This window comes from Scardinius erythrophthalmus, assembly GCF_964197995.2.
Source record: "Scardinius erythrophthalmus genome assembly, chromosome: 6".
NCBI lineage: Eukaryota > Metazoa > Chordata > Actinopteri > Cypriniformes > Leuciscidae > Scardinius > Scardinius erythrophthalmus.
The window spans coordinates 3,899,908-3,922,914 of NC_138226.1; the positions used below are offsets into that span (position 1 = coordinate 3,899,908).

General features: G+C 35.7%; 1 protein-coding gene across 1 annotated transcript in view; it reads left to right on the forward strand.

Moving 5' to 3' along the window:
• Positions 1–23,007, forward strand: part of slc4a10b (solute carrier family 4 member 10b) — an 80,687-nt gene that overhangs the window by 18,229 nt on the left and 39,451 nt on the right. Inside the window, exons 3-6 of the mRNA XM_081368867.1 lie at positions 8,921–9,064; positions 16,235–16,373; positions 17,752–17,912; positions 22,249–22,437. Of these exons, the coding sequence (XP_081224993.1) occupies positions 8,921–9,064; positions 16,235–16,373; positions 17,752–17,912; positions 22,249–22,437 (633 nt within the window). The remainder of the gene's footprint in view (positions 1–8,920; positions 9,065–16,234; positions 16,374–17,751; positions 17,913–22,248; positions 22,438–23,007) is intronic.

Genomic DNA, 23,007 nt, shown 5'->3' on the forward strand with positions numbered 1-23,007 from the left:
GGAGTGACAAAACAGTATCAAACTCAAATATAAAATAGTAAAACACGAGTAAATCGTTTTCAGAGAGCTCTGATAACATATTCATGTATTGCTCAACCATGCAATAAAAATAGTTCAGTCTAATTAAAAGGTACCAGTGTGTGCTACGTATTTTAGGCTAACATCAAAATCTACTGGAGTCAATTGCGAATTGAAAGGATTTTATTTTCAACAGATTCTTTCATAGTAGCAAACGAACTAGGGCCCTATCTTGCACCCAGCGCAATTGACTTTGTACACTGACGCATGTGTCATTCCTATTTTGCACCTGCGCACAGCGGACTTTTCCCTCCACAGGCGCACGTCTGTAAATTAGGAAATGAACTTGCGCTCCCGGGGGCGGTTCAGCGCAAAGAGGAGGCGTGTTCCGGCGCAAACGTTCCCTGGTGCTATTTTACAGGTTTAGAAAACAATTGCGCCACAGACCAGGAGAAACCTCGTCTAAAGTCAGTAGCGCGTTGCGCATGTTATTCAGATGCTATTTTAAGGGCGCATGCTTGGCCATAATCAATGTAGCTTGTGCACAACGCACACACTTTGCTTCTCTCATCTACACAGATGCAGCAGTTTTCATTTTTGCAAATCATACATTACAACAAGGAAAAATATTCCACACGAGGGAAATCACTGTTGTGTCCATGAAGATGTGAAAAAATATGCATAAATCTAGCTTACACATTTACCCAAATTATCATACGCCTGTTTAACCGAAGCTAATTTGGGTGTGTTTCTCCATCCCCAATGTCACTTCTCTGTGTTTTACGGCCCTGACGAGAACGTCGGTCTCCTCGGCTGTGAACCGCTCCTGGCAAATCCGCCGTTATAATAGCAATCCGCCATGGAACAAGCGTGCCTGCTCTTAAAGGGAATGTGAGATGACGCTCTGATTGGTTTATTTCACATTACGCCCAAACCACACCTATGAGTAATGAAGCTACTCCAGACCAACCCATTTTAGATTTGCGTCGGGCGCAAGAGTCATTTATCCCGCCGGTATAATAGCAACAGTGCCAGAGATCCACCCACAAAGTTACTTGTGTTTCAGATCGTTAAAATAGGGCCCAATGTGTAGAAAGTGTATAAAACGACAAGAGCACGACATCGGTCACTCGCAGAAGTAAAGCTCATCCTGGAGCCGCTGTCATACACACATACACACAATAATAAGCGCTTAGAGAAGTTAATGCTAGTCTGAGAGGAAAGTCTGTGGGTGGCAAACCAAGAGCACGTCGCACCAGAGAGACGTGTGTGTGTGTGCCTCTGAAATGACATGAAGAGAAGAGAGCGGTGGGAGGATGGATGGCTGGTCTCTGAGAGCGTTTAACAGGGAAAAAGAACAGCTACTCGAAGCGTATTCTCTCAGGACTGCAGATGACGTCAGCCGCTCTCCTGCCCCTGGATCAGCTATTTTTACTTTCTGTCTGTGAAAAAGAGGCAGGAACGGAGAGAATAATTACAGTATCCAAATTATAATAATAAATGGGTCATCAGAATCTAAATAGAGGCTCTATATCCTACACAGCTCTGAAATGTAGCGCTAGATAACGATTCATTAAAGTTTGTTTTTACAAAATATATGTGTGTGCACTGTGTATAATTATTTTGTATATATAAATACACACACATGCATGTATATATTTAAGAAATATTTGCATGTATATACTATATAAATATTTACACATCATTTATATTATATATAAATATAACAATTTTATATATAAATACAATTTTCTTAAATATATACATGCATATGGGTGTATTCAGATATACAAAATAATTATACACAGCACACACACATATATTATGTAAACACAAACTTTTATTTTGGATGCGATTAATCACGATTAATCTTTTCACAGCCCTATTTTGTATATATAAAAAAAACACACACATGCATGTACATAATTAAGAAATATTTGCATGTATATACTATATATATATATATATATATATATATATATATAAAATTTATATATTATATATATATATATATATATAACACATTTTTCTTAAATATATACATGCATGTGTGTGTATATATATATACAAAATAATTATACACAGTACACACACATATATTATGTAAACAAACTTTTATTTTGGATGCGATTAATCTTTTCACAGCCCTATTATGTATATATAAATACACACATGCATGTATATATTTAAGAAATATTTGCATGTATATACTGTATAAATATTTATTCATAATTGGATGCGATTAATCGTTGCCCAGCCACAGAAAAATAAGTTCTCCTGCATTTCACTGAAAGGACAAGCTGGCATTATGTGGATATTACCCAGAATTCCATGCAATAATGAGCCGACTGTCAATATACTGTATATATTACACTGAGCTGCAAAAACACTGCTTGTGACAGCAAAAATATATGAGGCGCCACGTAGGATTTAAATCAAACTTCCTTATCAATACATACATAACACACGTGCATATACACCTATAAATTACTCGCATATACATGTATACTATTGGATGTTCAAAATACATATATGAAATACACGTGCACACTAATATGAAATCCATACCAATACATATTATGTTAGTCATGAATGCATATACACTTGTGAATAACTTGCATATACATATAAACTTGACGCACGCATACACCTATAAACACTCGCATATACATATAAACTTCCATGCATATACACCTATAAACACTCGCATATACATATAAACTTCCATGCATATACACCTATAAACACTCGCACATACATATAAACTTCCATGCATATACACCTATAAACACTCACACATACATATAAACTTCCATGCATATACACCTATAAACACTCACACATACATATAAACTTCCATGCATATACACCTATAAACACTCACACATACATATAAACTTCCATGCATATACACCTATAAACACTCACACATACATATAAACTTCCATGCATATACACCTATAAACACTCACACATACATATAAACTTCCATGCATATACACCTATAAACACTCGCATATACATATAAACTTCCATGCATATACACCTATAAACACTCGCATATACATATAAACTTCCATGTATATACACCTATAAACACTCACACATACATATAAACTTCCATGCATATACACCTATAAACACTCGCACATACATATAAACTTCCATGCATATACACCTATAAACACTCGCACATACATATAAACTTCCATGCATATACACCTATAAACACTCGCACATACATATAAACTTCCATGCATATACACCTATAAACACTCGCACATACATATAAACTTCCATGCATATACACCTATAAACACTCGCACATACATATAAACTTCCATGCATATACACCTATAAACACTCACACATACATATAAACTTACATGTATATACACCTATAAACACTCGCGCATACATATAAAATAAAACGTGGATGCATGCTTTGTGTGTATATGCGAGTGATTTCATATGTGGATGTGTGTGAACTTTTCAGTGTAAAAGGAAGGCATTTGTGCGTACACGGAATTAACCTGCCTTTTTGATAGTTTGTTTTCCAATTTGAAATGAAATAAGCATACGAGAAAACGGCCCCTTATTCGTTTTTTTCGTAAAAAAAAAAAAAAAAAAAGCCTAAAGCCTCTTACGTTGTTGATTTATATTTCAAACAAGAATTCGACATTTGCTCGCAATGTTTTTCTTACAAAAAACCTCATCGTTTTGCAGGACAATTGTCTATTACAGTATACAACACAGATAGAAGGGTGCCAATAAATCTGTGGTGATATAGGCTACAACACGCTTTAAGAAAAGTTTATTTCCATCACACTGTAAAGTGTTTTTAGATGTTAGCCTACATATAGATTACATATACCAAAGATTTTACATATAAACTGGGTCAGCATACTGTTAATTACAGTTAGTACCACGGGAAGTAGGGGTGCTGATGTGACCCCTGGAGTGGAGCCCATGAATAAATATGGTTGGGGATAAAAGTTCACACAAACAAAACCAAAAAACTGTGGTGTTTAGCCTATAGGCATACATATTACGTGTGTTTGTTTTTATTTATGCAGTATTATAAAATACCCATATTATAACAAATAAATATATTTGGAAATTGCCCTTTAAAACGAAAGCTCAGTTTGTGGTTCACAATTATTTGATTAAAAACAACAAAAACAATAAAACAAAGACAAAGTCACTTATATTAAACACTTTTTTATTTTTTATTTTGTTAACAGAAGTTATCTTGCACCTTTAATTGCCTTCGCTATCGTCCTGTCAATCATCTGTCTCATTCTCGCGGGTCGCGGATATGATTACAGTTTCAGTAAAACTGTATTTCACCATCATCGGTATACCAACCTCAGCCGATTGGCATTACAGTATTTGCAATCACCATCCCGTTTCAAAACGGAGCGTCTAAAAGAAAAGTTCTGACTGCTGACTGATGGTCAGTGAGCCTCTCCCGCTCGGCGCTGTCAAGCGCAGCTTCACCACACAGATTTAACTCCGCACAGCTAAATAAAACAGGCTGGTGGCAGACTAATAATTAATATATCTGATGTAAAGATTTCTGTGAAATGCGTAAAGTTACACAGAAGAAAGCCCAATAGGACCTGCCCTGTACAGTTTAAGAATCTGTAGCCATAGTACTACAGGACTATTATTTTGTAGAACAGACCCGAGCGACAACTGATGACGTCACATGCTCAGACTTGCTTGACCAATCGGCGGAAGGGGGCGTGTCAGGCCGCCCACATGTGGAAAATGAATTTTGAAGTAATTTATTCGTTTTTTGCCTGTGAACTAAAAAACGAAAAATCAAGCCGAAATCTCATTTTTTTTTCGTTTTTTTTTTATTTATATATTTTTTTAACGAAAAAACGAATAAAGGGGCCGTTTTCTCGTTTATGCTTATTTCATTTCAAATTGGACAACAAACTATCAAAATGACACAAATGACTTTTACACTGAAATGCCTTCCGGTTACACTGAAATGCCTTCCTTTTACACTGAAATGCCTTCCGGTTACACTGAAATGCCTTCCTTTTACACTGAAATGCCTTCCTTTTACACTGAAATGCCTTCCTTTTACACTGAAATGCCTTCCTTTTACACTGAAATGCCTTCCGGTTACACTGAAATGCCTTCCTTTTACACTGAAATGCCTTCCGGTTACACTGAAATGCCTTCCGTTTGCACTGAAAAGTTCACGCACATACACATATGAAATCACTCGCATATACATATATACACAAAGCACACATCCACGTTATGTATGCGCGAGTGTTTTATGGATGTGTATGCGCGCATCGAGTTTATATGTATGTGCGAGTGTTTATAGGTGTATATGCATGGAAGTTTATATGTATGTGCGAGTGTTTATAGGTGTATATGCATGGAAGTTTATATGTATGTGTGAGTGTTTATAGGTGTATATGCATGGAAGTTTATATGTATATGCGAGTGTTTATAGGTGTATATGCATGGAAGTTTATATGTATGTGTGAGTGTTTATAGGTGTATATGCATGGAAGTTTATATGTATATGCGAGTGTTTATAGGTGTATATGCATGGAAGTTTATATGTATATGCGAGTGTTTATAGGTGTATATGCATGGAAGTTTATATGTATGTGTGAGTGTTTATAGGTGTATATGCATGGAAGTTTATATGTATGTGTGAGTGTTTATAGGTGTATATGCATGGAAGTTTATATGTATGTGTGAGTGTTTATAGGTGTATATGCATGGAAGTTTATATGTATGTGTGAGTGTTTATAGGTGTATATGCATGGAAGTTTATATGTATATGCGAGTGTTTATAGGTGTATATGCATGGAAGTTTATATGTATGTGTGAGTGTTTATAGGTGTATATGCATGGAAGTTTATATGTATATGCGAGTGTTTATAGGTGTATATGCATGGAAGTTTATATGTATATGCGAGTGTTTATAGGTGTATGCGTGCGTCAAGTTTATATGTATATGCAAGTTATTCACAAGTGTATATGCATTCATGACTAACATAATATGTATTGGTATGGATTTCATATTAGTGTGCACGTGTATTTCATATATGTATTTTGAACATCCAATAGTATACATGTATATGCGAGTAATTTATAGGTGTATATGCACGTGTGTTATGTATGTATTGATAAGGAAGTTTGATTTAAATGCTACGTGGCGCCTCATAAAAATATGACATTTCCTCCTCTCACTGCAGCTTGTAAATACATCTGCAGTTTCAGCTTTTGAATACATGTAATTTATTAACGTTTTATAACCCAGTGAACACTAGGCAGCTGTAAGATTCACTCTGGATTGACCCAGAAGCTCATATAATGGACACACTTTGCACATACTTTTATACTTGAGGATATTTTGTGCATAAAGCCCGATTCTCTGAAGAACGTGTGAGTGAATAACACTGTTCGGATATTTGGGTCTGGTGATTTTGATCACAGACGCACCTTGTGAGCATCATCTTGAGTTTTAAATGTCATGACTTTGTAAACAGAAGTGGTCTACCTTATAAAGTCTAAAGCTTTAGAAATCGATATAAGCCCGTGTCATTGAGCCGTTTCCCATTGCAGGACGATGCATTCAGTCCTTCTCATAATGTTATGTAATTCAAACACAACTTTATGATGTAATTTAAGCCTCATTTTATCCAGCTTTCAGCTCCCATTTAACTGCCAGGAAGAGGAAGATCTGTCTGTAGGTTAGCATTAGTCTATATATGTCGTGTGTGTGTGTGTGTGTGTGTGTGTGTGTGTGTGTGTGTAAGCACTAAGCACACAGACAGATGTTACGTTTTCACAGCAATTAAACTCATGCTGCTGTCTCGACCTCTCAATCATTCAAATGCAATTACAGTGAGTGATTACCGTTATTTAGCATTGTTCAAAAAAGAGAAGTAAATACGGGTTAAATATGTTTGGTAAACTGAATTTGTCTATTGCAAGGTCTCTACTTTACATTCCACTTTAAAACCTAATGACAGCAATTTTAGGGATCATATGTTTAAAGAAGCATCCGTGCCAAACAGTAGGCAGCCGTATAATTATTGTATAATTGGTATTTTCATAATTATGTAGGATAATCATTCCAAATGAGCCTCAGCATAATTACGCTGCCTTCTAAAACACCTTCGTTTGGCTGAATACTGAAGCAGACCTGCAAGTATCTTTTATGGAAAAGAAAAACCCATAATGCAATGCAACGGAGAAAGTGACAAGTAAAAACTAAGAGTATGAACTTTTAATTTAATTATAAAAGTTGATTATGTTACAGATTTTGGTACTTTTTTCACAAGTAAGGTGTACATTTTCACATTTTAACACAGCTGGTCATTCTTTTAAAACCTGATCCCATGCTTTCATTAGTAATACACATTTCAGTCGAGATAATCATCATTTCAAACACAATATTATTGAAATATGTAATGAGAACATTTGGTTTAATCACCGAAACACAACTGTATGATCTTCTTTCAATTTAGTACTTTTAACAATCAATTCATTTAACAGCAAACAATGCAAGATACATGTTTCAAATTACCATTGTAGATGAAATAATTACAGTAATGCACATTAAAAATACACTTACATTACCTAACGTATGTAATTGAATCCATAATGTTTGTAATGGTATCTATCTAGTCTAGTGTGTTATCAAAAGGTATGAAACGGCCATGAGGTTTTGTGCTAGAACAGAGTTTCCTGGAAATACAGTAAATGTTTTCACTGTGCCATATGACTGAATACTGTAGTTGACCTTTACAGATGAAGGGTGAGTTACAGTAATGTGGCGGTCTCTACCATGGTAATCTGTTTACAGTATCACATGACATACATACTCTAATGTAAAAATGCTGTATTTGATGCCATCTGTCTCCCTTCTTCTGATGCATCTATGACCCCCCCACTCACACACACACACACACACACACACACACACACTCACACACACTCACACAATATGATTTATAAGCTGTTTTCCTTATGGGGACCAATAAAATGCCCCCAGAAGGACAAGGATTTTGGATATTGCCATCTTTGTGGGGATATTTTGTCCTCATAATGTAGAGTTTACCAGACCACACACAAGCACACACTTTGGTTATAATCTAAGATAAATCGCTTATGATGTAAAAAGAATTTGTTACATTTGGTTATCAGTATCGGAATTGCAAATATCAATATTCAATTAATGAATATTCAATTATTCAATTGCAAAAATTGCAAACAAAGTAGAAACTATATCTATAGAATCTGTATCTATAGAAATCTATAGATGAACCAAATGATTCATTGATAAACTATTAAGATCAGTATGATTAAATAATAGACAAATGTATTAAACTGAGCGAAAACAGATGAAAATCAAAAGTTTGATAGTAATGGCATTATGAAAGACAGTTATTGTGAATGAAACATTTATGTAGATTAAACAGTTATTTGTACTATCTCAATGGAAAACATGCTGAAATGTTTGAAAAAATGCACTTTTGATGATCTGTTGTGATATTAGTACTATATTTTTTGAAAATGCACACCTTACTTGTGAAAATAGTACCAAAGTGCATAAAATAACCTGTAAAATATTGATTATAAGTGTACTTGTATTTCATTCGCTGCTGGAAAATATTGCAAAAAAAAAAAAAAAAAAAGTTTACCCAGTATTTTTTTTTTTTTTTTACATATCGTGTTTTATGCTCAATATAAGACCATTTAGTATGTTCCAATTGTATGAAGTTTCATTTCAGTGAATGTTATCACTGTTGTTGAAAAAAATCCTCAGAACATGATCTAAAATGTGAATTATTTATTTAATATACAGGAGATTTTACATTCTCTGAGTCCCTGTCTGTTTGCTTTTGGTCAATAGGTCACAGGACTCTGTATATCGGTGTTCATGTTCCTCTGGGCAGAAGAACCCACCGACGCCATCGACATCACGGACACCGGCACAGGAAGAGAAGCAAGGAGAGAGACTCAGGGGTCGAAGACGGGCGAGAATCACCTTCATACAGTAACACTCCATCCTTTCTTCAATGCATGCACTTATTATCTTAGTATGCTTGTTTTTTAGTTCAGATATCTAAACATTCTTAGATTTGTTTGACACAGATTTTTTTTCTTGTTTTCAGCAGTTCAGCTCAGTTAAATTTGATACATATTTAATTTCTTATTTCCTTTTGCATCTCAAGCAAATCTATCTTGAATTAAGCATGTTTAGATGTTTGTCCTGTAAAACAAAACAAAGATACGGAAACACTTTACATTAAGGTCATTAATGCATTTAAGGGATAGTTCACCCTAAAATGAAAATAAAGTCATAATTTACTCACCCTGGTGTTGTTCTAATGCAGTATGTTGTTCTTTTTTGGATCACAAAAGGAAATATGTAAAAAATATCCCGCTTTCTGTTTTGGTCTCTCCATATAATGGCAGTGAATAGACCCCTTTTCATTTGGTAAACATGGTGACGTTTTTTTTGTGGGCGGAGCTTATGTGGCGGCAGAACGATCCCCCTGGCCGCTTCACTAACGTTAGTGTGCAAGTTTTGTTAGCTTGTTTTTTAATAATGTCTGGAGAAAATCCGATTTTATCTTAATGTGCAAGGTCACTCACTGTCTAGGACCGCGATTGTTATTTGCAAAAGTTAATTTTATCGGACATCCCAGATTGGCTGACCCGTACACGCTCAGGATTAATCTGACAGGATTAACGTTAACACTACCTCTGGTTGAGTGGCCTGACTTCTACACCTACCTGATAGAGAAACTGAGTGTAAAGAGAAACTGAGGGCATCTTTTGATGCCTATAACTGTACTAAATGGTCACGTACAAGACTTGTGTGGTAGCCTACGATCCGCAGTTCTGCCTAACCAGCGCCACGGTCAGACAGAAGACCATGATGCAATTTTAATGATGTGAATATTTTCTAGAAGTAAAAATTCCAGATACAGCATATTCATGTATTTGATTACCCTTTATTACCAGGTTCTTCAAAAAGTAATCACAATCAATCACAACAATGTAAACAATCATAGATGATTCACAAATATTCATAATCATTAAAGGTGCATTGCGCAAGTCTCTGAGTTTTTGCAGAACTATGCCCCCTCTGGCGACAAGCGAAACTGCAACCAGAGGTGTGCACGCTCATGGACCACACGCACACTTGCACGAGCACGAGCTGTTCATAACCAAAGGAGCATCAGCCGCACAAATCTTTTGTTTACAGTCATAATGTCTTCAGAGGTAATAAAGTTATAAATCTGCAAGTCATTTTAAATATGTGAAAGGAAAGGCATTTGAGTAAATTACACACTTATGTGTGAGGGGAAAACAAGGGTAGTAGAAAACTTCGGTTTTTGTTTCCATCTATCTCCATGTTGAACTGTTTTATGTGTTTACTGTATCCACTTATGATTGTATTATTATGGAAACACGTTCATGAACAATATAAGTTATTACTTTGTTATTACTTTGTAAAAGCTCAAAATAATAATCATAACATATACAGTTGGTCAACAAAGTACACTCAAATGTCTCAAGGTAATATTCATAGATTACATCATTTGTTGTCATAGATTTGCAGTATCAGACATAGAGACTGGGCTATATCTTACCGTTTTATCAAGAAAAAAGCCAACTGAGGATCCCGTTTGAGCCCTAGAGCAGACCGGAGATTCCAACGAACAGTATTTATATTGTTTTTACCTTTTGTACACAGCCACGTCCAAGTGAACTGAGGGCGCGGGCGCGGGCGCTTCCTAGTGTGTGCAGACCGGAGTCCGGAGATCTCTCCATTTGTTGAAAGCCTTCCCGATGTTGACTCTCGTCTTATTCCGACGCCTGTGGCACTAGACAAAAGTTTTCTTTTCTTTGTCTTACGAGTTTGCGTTGGGGTTTGGAATGAACTACAAGCCGGTCTCTTTGAATCCATCTTCTACTTTTGTCGAAAGTTGACAAAAGTTTTGTCGCTCGAGTTGTCTTCGCTGATACGGAGAATGGCGGCGTCGCGGCGAATACACAAACCTGCCAGACATTACCAGGTGAGCGTGAACGCGCATGACGTCACGCCTAGTCTCAAATTCCGTCCCGAATCCCTCTTATTTATTTTACTGTACAGAATTATAGAGGCAATCGCAGTGATCAGAGAAGGGCTCATTCAGCCCATCAGGCAATTGTTTAAGCATGTATGGGTTAGAAAAACAGGTATTTTTAACATGAAATGTTGCGCAATGCACCTTTAAGAAAACATTATGCGATACAATTTCAAATTGGAGCCTGTACTCCGTCCATTCTTGCACCCAACAACACAACAAGATGACATTTAATAACAATAATAATAATTTAAGCTCCTTATTATGTAGCCGAATCTGTGCTGGTTTGTATTGGCCGCCTTATTCAAATTCAAATTCAATTCAAAAAGCTTTATTGTCTATCCCCACAGGGGTAGAAAATTGTCTTTAGACAAGAGGCTCAACAAACAATATACAATTAACAATACACAGCTAACAACAATACAATACAACAGACAACCACATAATTTAAGATAAACCCCTCCCCTATTTCCTATTTAAAATATCAACGGCCGTCGGGATAAAAGACTTCTTATATTTGACCTTTTTCGCCAAAGGTACTTTAAATCGTCTACCAGACGGAAGTAAATCAAATGAGCTGTGCAGAGGATGGGCAGAGTCTGACACAATAGCAGATGCTTTCCTTTTTACTGCCACAATGTAAAGATCAGACAGGGTAGCTTGTTTCTCACCAATAATTTTACCAGCTATATTTATAATCCTTAGAAGTCTATTTTTGCATTTAACGGAAAGAGAGTTATACCAGGATACAATGTTGAAAGTAAGCACAGATTCGATCAGGGATTTATACACCACAATCAGAATATCTTTTTCCACATTAAAGCTCCTCAATTTCCTCAATAAGCCTAGACGTTGATATGCCTTCTTAAAGACACTTTCTGAGTGCTTGTCAAATTTAAACTGGGAATCAATTTCTGTACCCAAATATTTAAAAGATCCCACCTGCTCAACTTCCTCTCCATTAATTATCAAGGGTTTAAAAAATGTGCGTGCATTAATTACCCCGGAACACATTTATTTGGTTTTGTCAATATTAAGCAGTAGAGAACTCTCCTTTGTCCAGGCTATGATAGAGTTGACAAAATCAAAATAAATGTCCAGTGATTGTGTATCTCTCATACATCCCACCAGTGCCATGTCATCTGCATATTTTATCAGCATCAGATTCTCATTATTACAGGTGATCTCATTTGTATAGATAGAAAAAAGAATCGGGGATAGAACACATCCCTGTGGTAGACCAGATCTTAAAACTACATTCTCTGACTTTTTACCATTTACTATCACGTGTTGAGGACGGTCCCGTAAAAAATTGTTAATCCATAAAATAAAGGTTTGATGCACATGAAGCTCCTCTAAACGCCTCAAAAGTGTATTTATGTTCACTGTATTAAAAGCAGATGAAAAGTCCATAAATAAAATCCTAATGTACGAGTTTGCCATGTCCAAATGCTTTACTACCCTATCCAACAAGGTGAGGGTGGCATCTTCAACTCCGCGCCCAGCCCTATAAGCAAATTGTAGAGGGTCAAGTTTATCGGTCATTGCCTGGGAGAGTTGCTGACAAACTACTCTCTCCATGCACTTGCAGAGCACTGATGTCAAAGCTACTGGTCTGTAGTCCTCAAGCGCCTTAGCATGAGCTTTTTTCGGTAACGGAATGATGGTACTTTCCTTCCATGTCTGTGGTACAACATTAAAATCAAGAGACAGCTGAAAAAGTTGTGTCAACACACCCTTCAGCTGAGATGCACATTCCCTCAGTACCTTGCCCTTTATTCCATCCGGCCCTGATGCCTTTTGGGGTTTGACGTTCATTAAAACCTTTCCCACATTTTGTTCCTCAATTCTTATGGGGAGAAAGTCAGAGTGCTCTATAGGAGTCCAGTACTCATTCACATAGTTATCATTAAAACGGGCATAGAACTGATTCAGTTCAGTAGCAAAGCTGGCAGAGTCAGGGCATTGGATATTGTGTTGCTTCTGATTTCTTCCCATCATAGTATTTAGGCCCTGCCATGCCATCCGTGCATTCCCCATTGTAAACTTTTCCTCTACCTTGCGTTTATATTGCTGTTTGGCCTGCTTAATTTTTAGCTTCAAATCTTTCTGTAATTTGTTGAAACCATATCTATCTCCATTTAAAAAGGCTATTTTTTTAAGATTTAAAAAATGTTTCAGATCCTTTGTAACCCAAGGCTTATTGTTAGGGTAACACCTCACATTTTTTACAGGAATGACACTGTCAACACAAAAATCTACGTACCCAGATATGGAAGCATTAAGCATATCTACATCATTTCCACAATCCTTAACAAATACATCCCAATCTGTTACTTCAAAACATCCTCTTAGTTTTTCAGTGGATTCAAAGTCCCATACCTGCACAGTCCTAGTTTGCACTTTCTCAGTTTTTAATTTTTGCTTATATCGAGGTAGAAGCAGAACAGCATTATGATCGGAACGACCAAGAGGCGGACGTGCCTTGGAGATGTAAGCACTTGGTATATTTCCATAGCACAAGTCCAATGTTTTTTCCAGCCTAGTAACACACGTGACATATTGCTCCAGGTGCGGCAGGTGTGTAGCAATGTCACATCGATTGAAATCTCCGAGCAAAAACACCGGCTGATCTCCAACTCTGTTTACAATATTATTAAAAATGTCTGCAATGCATTCAGCAGCTAATATAAAATCAGGACCCGGGACGTACACCAGTATCACTGTTATTTGAGTAAATTCTCGAGGGAGATAATGTGGTCGGAAGGAAACCACCATGATTTCATAATGTTTTGAGCAGTCGGTTTCCCTCAGCGTAAAGTTTGTTGCCCATCTGTTATTCACAGCCATACACAGGCCCCCACCGACAGTTTTCTGAGTTTTAAAGGTATCTCGATCAAACCGAATCAAAGTAAATCCATCAAGATAAAAATCCGCTGTTTCCTGGGAGAGCCATGTCTCAGTAAAACAGAAAAGGCTCGTGCGACGATAATCCCCATCATATTTGATCAACGCAGAAAGTTCGTCAGATTTATTTCTCAGGGATCTAACATTTGATAATATGATAGCAGGTAAGGGCAATCTACTTATGGCAAGCCGTTTTAACTTTTATTAATTTCTAGTAACAATGCTAATTCTTGATATCAACAATTCAATTTTTACTAGTTAAAATGATAGTTATTGATATCAACAATTTAATTTCAACTAGTAAAAACTATAATTCTTGATATCTGTAATTGTATTTTCACTAGTGAAATTTCACATAGACTGCTATTCAAAATCCATTGTTGATATCAAGAATTGATTTCTTACTTTCTTACTCAGAAATACAATTCTTACTAGTAAAAACCTTTATTTTTGATATCAAGAATTAAACTGTCACTAGTTGAAATGTCTATTCTTGATATAAACAATTGATATTGATATTCATTTTTGATATCAATAATTCAATTTTCACTAGTGACGGTGTTAATTTTCACTAGTGATCATGAATGTGATTGTTACTAGTAAGAAAGCCATTTTAGATATCTGAAATAATATTGATATCAGAAATACGGTTTCAGATATCAAAAATGAAAAATTTTACTAGTAGCAATTCAATTGTTGATATAAAGAATAGACATTTCAACTAGTGACAATTGAATTATTGATATCAACAATTCATATCCTGGAAATGAATAAAAGTTAAAACGGCTTGCCATACCACCTCCAGTTTTCCTTTTGTTTTGCCACTAGCTAACGCCGTGACGTAACTGTAACGTCGGCTCGAAATTGGTCTATAGCGACCAGCATCAAGCTTTAAAAAAACACTTAAAAGTACCAGGGAATGGTCGCATGAAACCGTGTCGTATATTCCAAGTGTTCTGAGGGTTTATAATAGGGTTTGGTGAAAAACAAACAGAAATATAATGCGTTGTTAAACAAAAATCCTGATCTTGGCCGTTGTTCGTGAGATTCTGTTAGCGCCACTGTCCACTCCGAATCGCCCACAAAAACACACAAGTTGTGAGAAATCAAGATGAATATAAATGCGACATGTAATACAACTCCTAGAAATCCCAATAAAAGTATCCATGCACTGTCTTCACTGAGTTGAATATATCCGGACCGGAAATATGAGAATGACAGTTGGCAGATGTGAATGCAATGACTTCTTGTTACGACGAAAACAACTAAAATATTCACCTCTGAGAAGAAGTTACATGGTTTGTGTTTCATGTGGTGTTTTTATCCATCTTGATTTCTCATATTCTCATTTTCTCATTTTCATGAACACACAGACACCCACAGAAGACTAACGGCCAAGATCAGGATTTTTGTTAAATAATACATAAAACAATAATACATATAATAATAATAATAACAAATTTTAACAATTTTATTGGACTGAAGTATGAAATAGCAAAAGTAGGAAAAGTCTCATGCCATTTAGATGAAAGGAATTTTAATAAAAAACAAAACAAAAATAAGCCCAGATTTTACAATTGTATATACGACATGTGTTTCATGGGATCATTCTTTGATACTTTTGCATCTGTTTAAAAAAAAAAGCATTTTTTTACATTTCTCCTTTTGTGGTCGGGCATACGGCATTAGAACAACACCAGGGTGAGTAAATGAGACTTATTTCCAATTTTAGGATGAACTATTCCTTTAACTAACATTTACTAACAATGGCCAACACATTTGAGCAGTAAATGTCAGTATTTTTGAAAATCATATATTCTTCTGTATTTTTTCTGTTTGATGTCGTCTTCTGTTCTTTCTGATTCCCTTTCATCGTTTCTTCTTCTCTTTGACGGTCTGTCCTATTTGATTGTTTCTTTGATGTGCGCTGTCTTTCTGTTGTGGTCTCTGATCCGGACAGGCTCACAGTCGAATGTGTGTTGCTCGTTTAGCAGCTCATCATGACGACTCAACAGTGACGAGTCCAGATTATTTCCTGTGGTGTATTATTGTCAACATAACTTGTGTTGTTTTGGCTCTCTGATGCTTTTTTAGCTGATGTTGTATGACTATTTTAGCCATGTGACCTTTACGACTGAGCTTAGTGGTTTATTAAAAACCCCTGAAATGATGTGTCACAGATACTCCCTCTCAGAGGGTTCAGTTCCTGCTGGGCACTGAGGATGGTGATGAAGAGCACATACCACATGACCTCTTCACTGAGCTGGATGAGATCTGCCTCCGTGATGGAGAGGATGCTGAGTGGAGAGAAACCGCCAGGTACTGACCCATGTGACTTGATCATGTGATATCACCTCAACCAGTCATATCTGGATTCATGCTGCATTCACCGCATAATTATGAGATGACAACTCATGACGTTCTACTCAGAGCTGTTCACGTCTTATGCATTTCTATTGCACTCTACAGTAAAATTAATCTGCAGTGGTCAGGTGGTACGAGTTAGAGCTCTCAGAAAATTCCCAGCTTCCACGTTTTAATTACGTGAACGTGAATGCTCGTTACATGTTAGAATCTTGCAATTATGGTAAATCTGACATGGAGTGAACGCACATTTAGTCGTTTAATACGCATTTATGGGTCAACGACAAATCAGGATGTCTGAGAAGATGAAAAGTATTTTAAAAATCAAGTTTAGAGTGCATGTCACAAGCTTTTAAAATACAATTTTTTTATCCTGATTTTATTCAATGATTTGATTACGCAAAAAAGTGACGTAATCATAGTAAAAGTACATGTCATAAAAGCATAAAAGTATTTTTTTGTGAAAATGTTCTTAATAATCAAGACATCGCAGACGTTTTCCAGGTGTTAAGGAAAATATTTTATGACTTTTTACTTAATTATTACACAGATCTAGAGTAATTTATTCTTTTTGTTTTTGGTAAAAAATGATATAGATGTTTTTCAAAAATGCATGAAACCAACATGATGCGAAAGATTCTACATTTCAAAGAACTTGACTTGACCATCTACGACGTCTTTATTTGTTTTTAGCCCACGAATAATTAATCAGTATTTTGGGGGGGCTTTTGACATGATGTGTTAATGTTCAGCGTTTCTCAGAGATTGATTCTTGGCTGCTCTGATATGTTTTGAGAGCATTGAGTGATGCATTAAATCTGTTGAGCTGCATTAGTCTAAGAGAGCTGAGGTTATATAAAGAACCATTGTTGTGTAATGTGTGTGTGTGTGTGTGTGTGTGTGATAAAACAGAAAGGCTAAATACAGCACTTAAAATGATGATGATGGTTTCTACATTGTCATATGGCATCACTTCTAAATGCAAGTGCACTCAGCACGGGAATTATTTTTATTTTGTCTTCGTGAAGTAAAGACAACATGTAAATTGTAGTCCTTTATATCCAAAAAATATGAAATATTCACATGAAACAACACAAATCCTCATTTACTTATTCAGTTAGGGTTACAAAAAAGGGCATAAATACCATAAAAAAAAAAAAGATTAATTAATTTTTTACCTGCTTGTCATTGCAAACACTGAATGACAGTTCATAGTGCTCTCAAGTTGTAAACGGGCATATTTGATATATGAAATAAAGGACTCATGTGAAGGTTCAGCTCTGACATGCATTGGTCATCTGGCTGCAGGTGTGATTGTTTTAACTGTGTCCAGGTGGCTGAAGTTTGAAGAGGACGTGGAGGACGGTGGTGAGCGCTGGAGTAAACCATACGTGGCCACGCTCTCTCTGCACAGTCTCTTCGAGCTGCGGAGCTGCATTATCAACGGCACCGTCATGCTGGACATGAGGGCCAGCTCTCTGGAGGAGGTCGCAGGTACAGCTTTCTCTGCTTGTGCATTTATGCTTTTTATCCAAAGCGACTCACAAGAGAGAGGAACAAAGCAATTCGTCAAGGCTATAAAAACATGGTGAAATCTGTCACTTCTAGGTTACATTAAATGCAAATATCCATAAGAAAAGTGGAAATGATAAAAGAAAAATCAAGACTTTTAAGGATAAACAAGAGAGGAACAAAGCAGTTCATCAAGGAGCCAACAATAGTCATAATATATAATGCCAGGTTTATTTTACAACTAGGTTAGGAAGCACGCTGGAAAAGAGGAGGAATGTAGATACGATTTTTTGTGTTTTATTTAAAGAAATGCAACAAATGAAAAAAATATATATCATAGAACTGATTGCATTAGGCTATAAAAACATGGTGAAATCTGTCACTTCTATGTCTCATTTAATCCAAATATCCATAAGAAAAAGGGAAATGATAAAGAAAAATTCAAGACTTTTTTGGATAAAGTTTGCATTGAATTACATTTCCCCAAATAATCCCCATTAATGCAACAAAGAAAATCCAATTCTGAGTCGGATAAAACTAATTGTGAACTATTTATACAAAATTTGTTGAACTTTTCTTTAATATAAACTGATTAAAAGTTAGTTTAAATTCATAGTAGTACAACATTTTTTCTTTAATACAGTAAAAATGACAGTAATGTAGAGTAAAGTGATTCTCATTATTGAGATTAATTATAATTCTAGGAAAACGTAAAAGCAAAACATACGGAAGCATTACGTAATGAGAGTTTGGGGAAAACGTAAAGAGAAAAAAAAATGGTCTAAAAAATAGGTGTGCTGCCAATTGATTAAAAAAGCAAACACTTTTCTGTAATTAATTGTGATTAATCGCACTTAACAAACATTTTGGTAACAATTTATTTAATAGTCCTCTTTAGACATTCAAATAACTATAAGTAACTTTGTAACTACATGTCAACTAACTCTCATTAGAGTATTAGTAGGCTATAGTACTGATTAGTACTGACTATAAGTAACTTTGCAAGTACATGTAAACTTATTCTGCTAACCCACAACTAACAGTCTAATACTCTAATGAGAGTTAGTTGACATGTAGTTGCAAAGTTACTTATAGTTAGTAGAATGTCTAAAGTGGACCATAATAACCTAAATTTGTAATATTTTTTGTATTGCATTGTTTTTATTGCTTTCATTGTTTTTGACCCATGTAACCTTATATTTTACATGCAACATTTTACATACCACAACAAAAAAAAGCTTTATTTTCTTTTTGTAAAATATAATTGGTTGTTTTTCTCTTTTGATTGTGAGTCGAACTGTGACCTGAACATGTTTCCGTGAGATTCTTTTATTCTTTCCGGTGAAATGTTTACCATCTTTGGTCAAATGAGCTTCCCTTGTCAAATTATCACATTGTAATAGGCTGTGGATGTGCCAGCGCTCGTATGCCTCTGAGGAACACCTTAAACTGAGTTCAACACTTTAATCTCTGTGGGACTGGTGTAAGATGTGTACAGATTCTCAGTGTTTACAGCTCAGGTAATTGACATGTACCTGTATGTACAAAGATTTAGTGTTGAGCTTCTCAGCATCAATATTGCATGAGTTGAGCCTGAGAAAGTGTTGCAAATTCAGTAGGATATAGAAAAATATCAGTAGCAAAAATACTGACATTAAATTAGAGACTTATTTCTCTGAATATTTCTTAAAGGGATATTTAACTGCTGGAAAGATGAATTTGTGTATTTAAATTGGGTCATTTATGTAGTAGAAATGTGAAATTATTTGGTGTTTAAGTTGGTGCCTTCTAGACTGAGAAAAGCCAGAAAATGTATTTTTGGCTCATGTGGATGAAAGACAACAACTCCCAGAATGCACTTGCTTCGCTGCCCTACGAGGACACTCCCAAGCCACGCCTACCGGTTACAGAGGGCAGTGTCGGGAGAAATGATACAGCTAGGCTACTAGTCGACTCGAAACTGAAAAGACGGCGTTTTATCGTGAGATCCCCCTATGGGCGGGTTGAAGACATGCGGGACGAGCTCCTCCTACTGGCTGTAGTCTCTTGCCTCTGGACAAAAAAGCCTCTGATGAGCTAAATGACGATTTTTGCATCATCTGAGGTTTTTTTCCAGACACACAATACAGAAATCTCTCGTCTCAGGGGGACATGAGGGAGGGAAGCACAGTCATACGAAAATGAAACCGGGTTTCTACTGATACAAAGCTTAATGCTAATCGGTGAAGTATCCCTTTAAGTAAATTTTCTGACACAACCCTTAAAGGGGTTATGAATTGAGAAATCAAAACTTCCTTGATATTTTGACATGTAAGAGGTTATTGTACTATAAAAAATACCCTGTAAGTTTCAGAACTCAAAACTTCCTTGTTAGTCCCAAAATGTCTTTTATTGAAAACCAAGCTTCCAAAATGACTCGTTTCGGATTTTGTCTCAGTATGACATCATAGTGTGACAAAAGGTCTGCAGAATCAGATCAACGCCCACTTCTACATCACTGCCTCTTAAGCCCCGCCCACTGATTCATGCAAACACAGCATTACTCCAAAAACCATATAGATGTTAAACTATGTAACGAGATAAACACCTTTCTGTAGCGTGTGCGTTTCAACACTAATATTGATAAAATACAATACTACCTCACAAAAATACATAAGGAATAAATACGAATAAAAGATGAGTAATTTCCATGCTGTCGTAGACTGGATTATTTTTGAAAAATTATTTTTGGTATTTGAGGTGTAGGTTTGTTTTCTTCTGAATCAGAATCAGACTCTGGCTCAAACATGTATGGCTGAATTTCAACGGTTGCCATTTTTTCAGCATCGTAAGTTTTCAAAACAATTCCACACGTGTTGAGCAGACATTGAAAATTATTTTAATATGAAAAACCGTTACCCAATCTAAGCAGTGGCCGTTTACTGTGTCAAAGAGGATAGAAAATAGCCTTACTTCTAATTTAGGATGATTTTTGATGTAAATATCTTGATTACATTACAAGTGGACCTCAAAGAACATTATACAACTCTTAAAAATGCAGTTCATGATCCTTTTAAACTAGTCTTGACTACAAACAACTGATTCGACATTTCCACCTTTATTGCTCTTGGGGCATGTTGTCACAAAATTCAAGTGTGTTGGATGATCTGTATATTTTCATGTACTGTAGGTTCAATGCGATAGAACAAGCATCAAGAGGTGACTGTGCTGTGGAAATGCATTGTCTTTATTGTTTAGTGTCAGTCATGAATTATACAGCGTTTGCACCTTCTCACTCTCTTCAGCATGTGAATTTTGCATTACTCAAAGCTGTTCTGCATCTTCAGATTCATGAGTCGGGTCTCTGAGCAGCTTCTCCATCGCTTGTCATCAGCATCAATGTCAGTTTCTGATGCAGAGTTCAAGGAACATCTGCAAAATAGGCACAGATGAGCTTTTTGCCAAACATTTAGCATAGATTAGCCATTTAAAGAGCACATTAGCTCCGTATATCAAGACAGCACTGGTCAGACACATGCCTTGTGGGGAATTCATGCCTTTAGAAATTCATCACTCTATTTATTATTCAGGTTTGAAATGAATAATTAACACTTTGGTGGAGCATATGAAGTTGAATATACCATTTGACAGCTCTATAACACTGCAGATCACAATGACAATAAACATGTGTAAAGAATATTTGATTGACATCAGATGATTGCGAAACTACTAATTTCGTTGTGATGTTAATTTTGATATATTTTGATACATATATATATGAAGAGTTCAGATGCAAAAGCCTCTAAGTGCCATCTGAAATTTTCTTCAAGAATGATCATTTTTATAAAGCTTGTATATTTAATTTAAGTAATTTCACTTAAATGACAATTAATAGGTAATTTTCATTGCCATTTAAGTGAAATTATTGAACTTAAATGTACAAGCTTGATAAAAATGATAATTCTAGAAGAAAATTCCAGATGGCACTTGCAAGAGGCTTTTGCATCTGAACTCTTCATATATATGCATATGTAAACATATATATGGAGAGAGAGGGATTAATGATAGATAGATAGATAGAACGATAGAACGATAGATAGATAGATAGATAGATAGATAGATAGATAGATAGATAGATAGATAGATAGATAGATAGATAGATAGATAGATAGATAGATAGATAGATTTAAATGGTTTTTGTATGTATATATATATATATATATATAATTTATTTATAAATTAAAAATAATAAGACTAATGCGTGTTTTAGTTCAATATTGCAAAGTTATCTTCTTATCTGCTTCTGATCATTTGTAATGTTGTGTGTTGAATTTCTTAGATATGGTTCTGGACCAACAGGAAGTGGCTGGGCATCTTGAAGACGATGTCAGGAGGAAGGTCAGAGAGGCTCTTTTGAAGCAGCATCATCATCAGAACCAGAAGAAACTGGCCAATCGGATTCCCATCGTCCGCTCCTTCGCTGATATCGGCAAGAGGCAGTCTGAGTCCAACTGCACCGACAAAAACGGTATTCATTTGTCTGAACACAGGAGGTCTGTGTTACTGCTCAAATGATACACACTACAGCTCAAAAGTTTGGTTTCAGATAATTCGAAATGAGTGTGTTTCTTCAGCAAGGAGACATTACATTGATCAAAAGTGACATTAAACAGTGTCAGATTTCTATTTCAAGTAAATGCTGAACTTTTGAACTTCAGAATACTGGAAAAAAATACATTAAAATAAAGTTTACACAAAAATATAAAGCAGCACAACTTTTCAACATTGATAATAACAATAAATGTTTCTTGAGCTGCAAATCATCATATTAGAATGATTTCTGAAGGATCATGATGCTGAAAATACATTTTTGCATCACAGGAATAATTTAATAATTTTTATAGTTATTAATAATAGTTGTTACTGTATTTTTGATCAAATAAATGCAGCCTTGGTAAGCATTTAAAAAGCATTAAAAAATCTTACCAGCCCCAAACTTTTCAGAACGATAGTGTATAACAATATGCAATGTTCAAACAACCTACAAATTTCTTTCTTATAATACACAGAAGTGTGTGAAATTTCTTCAAATGCAAAA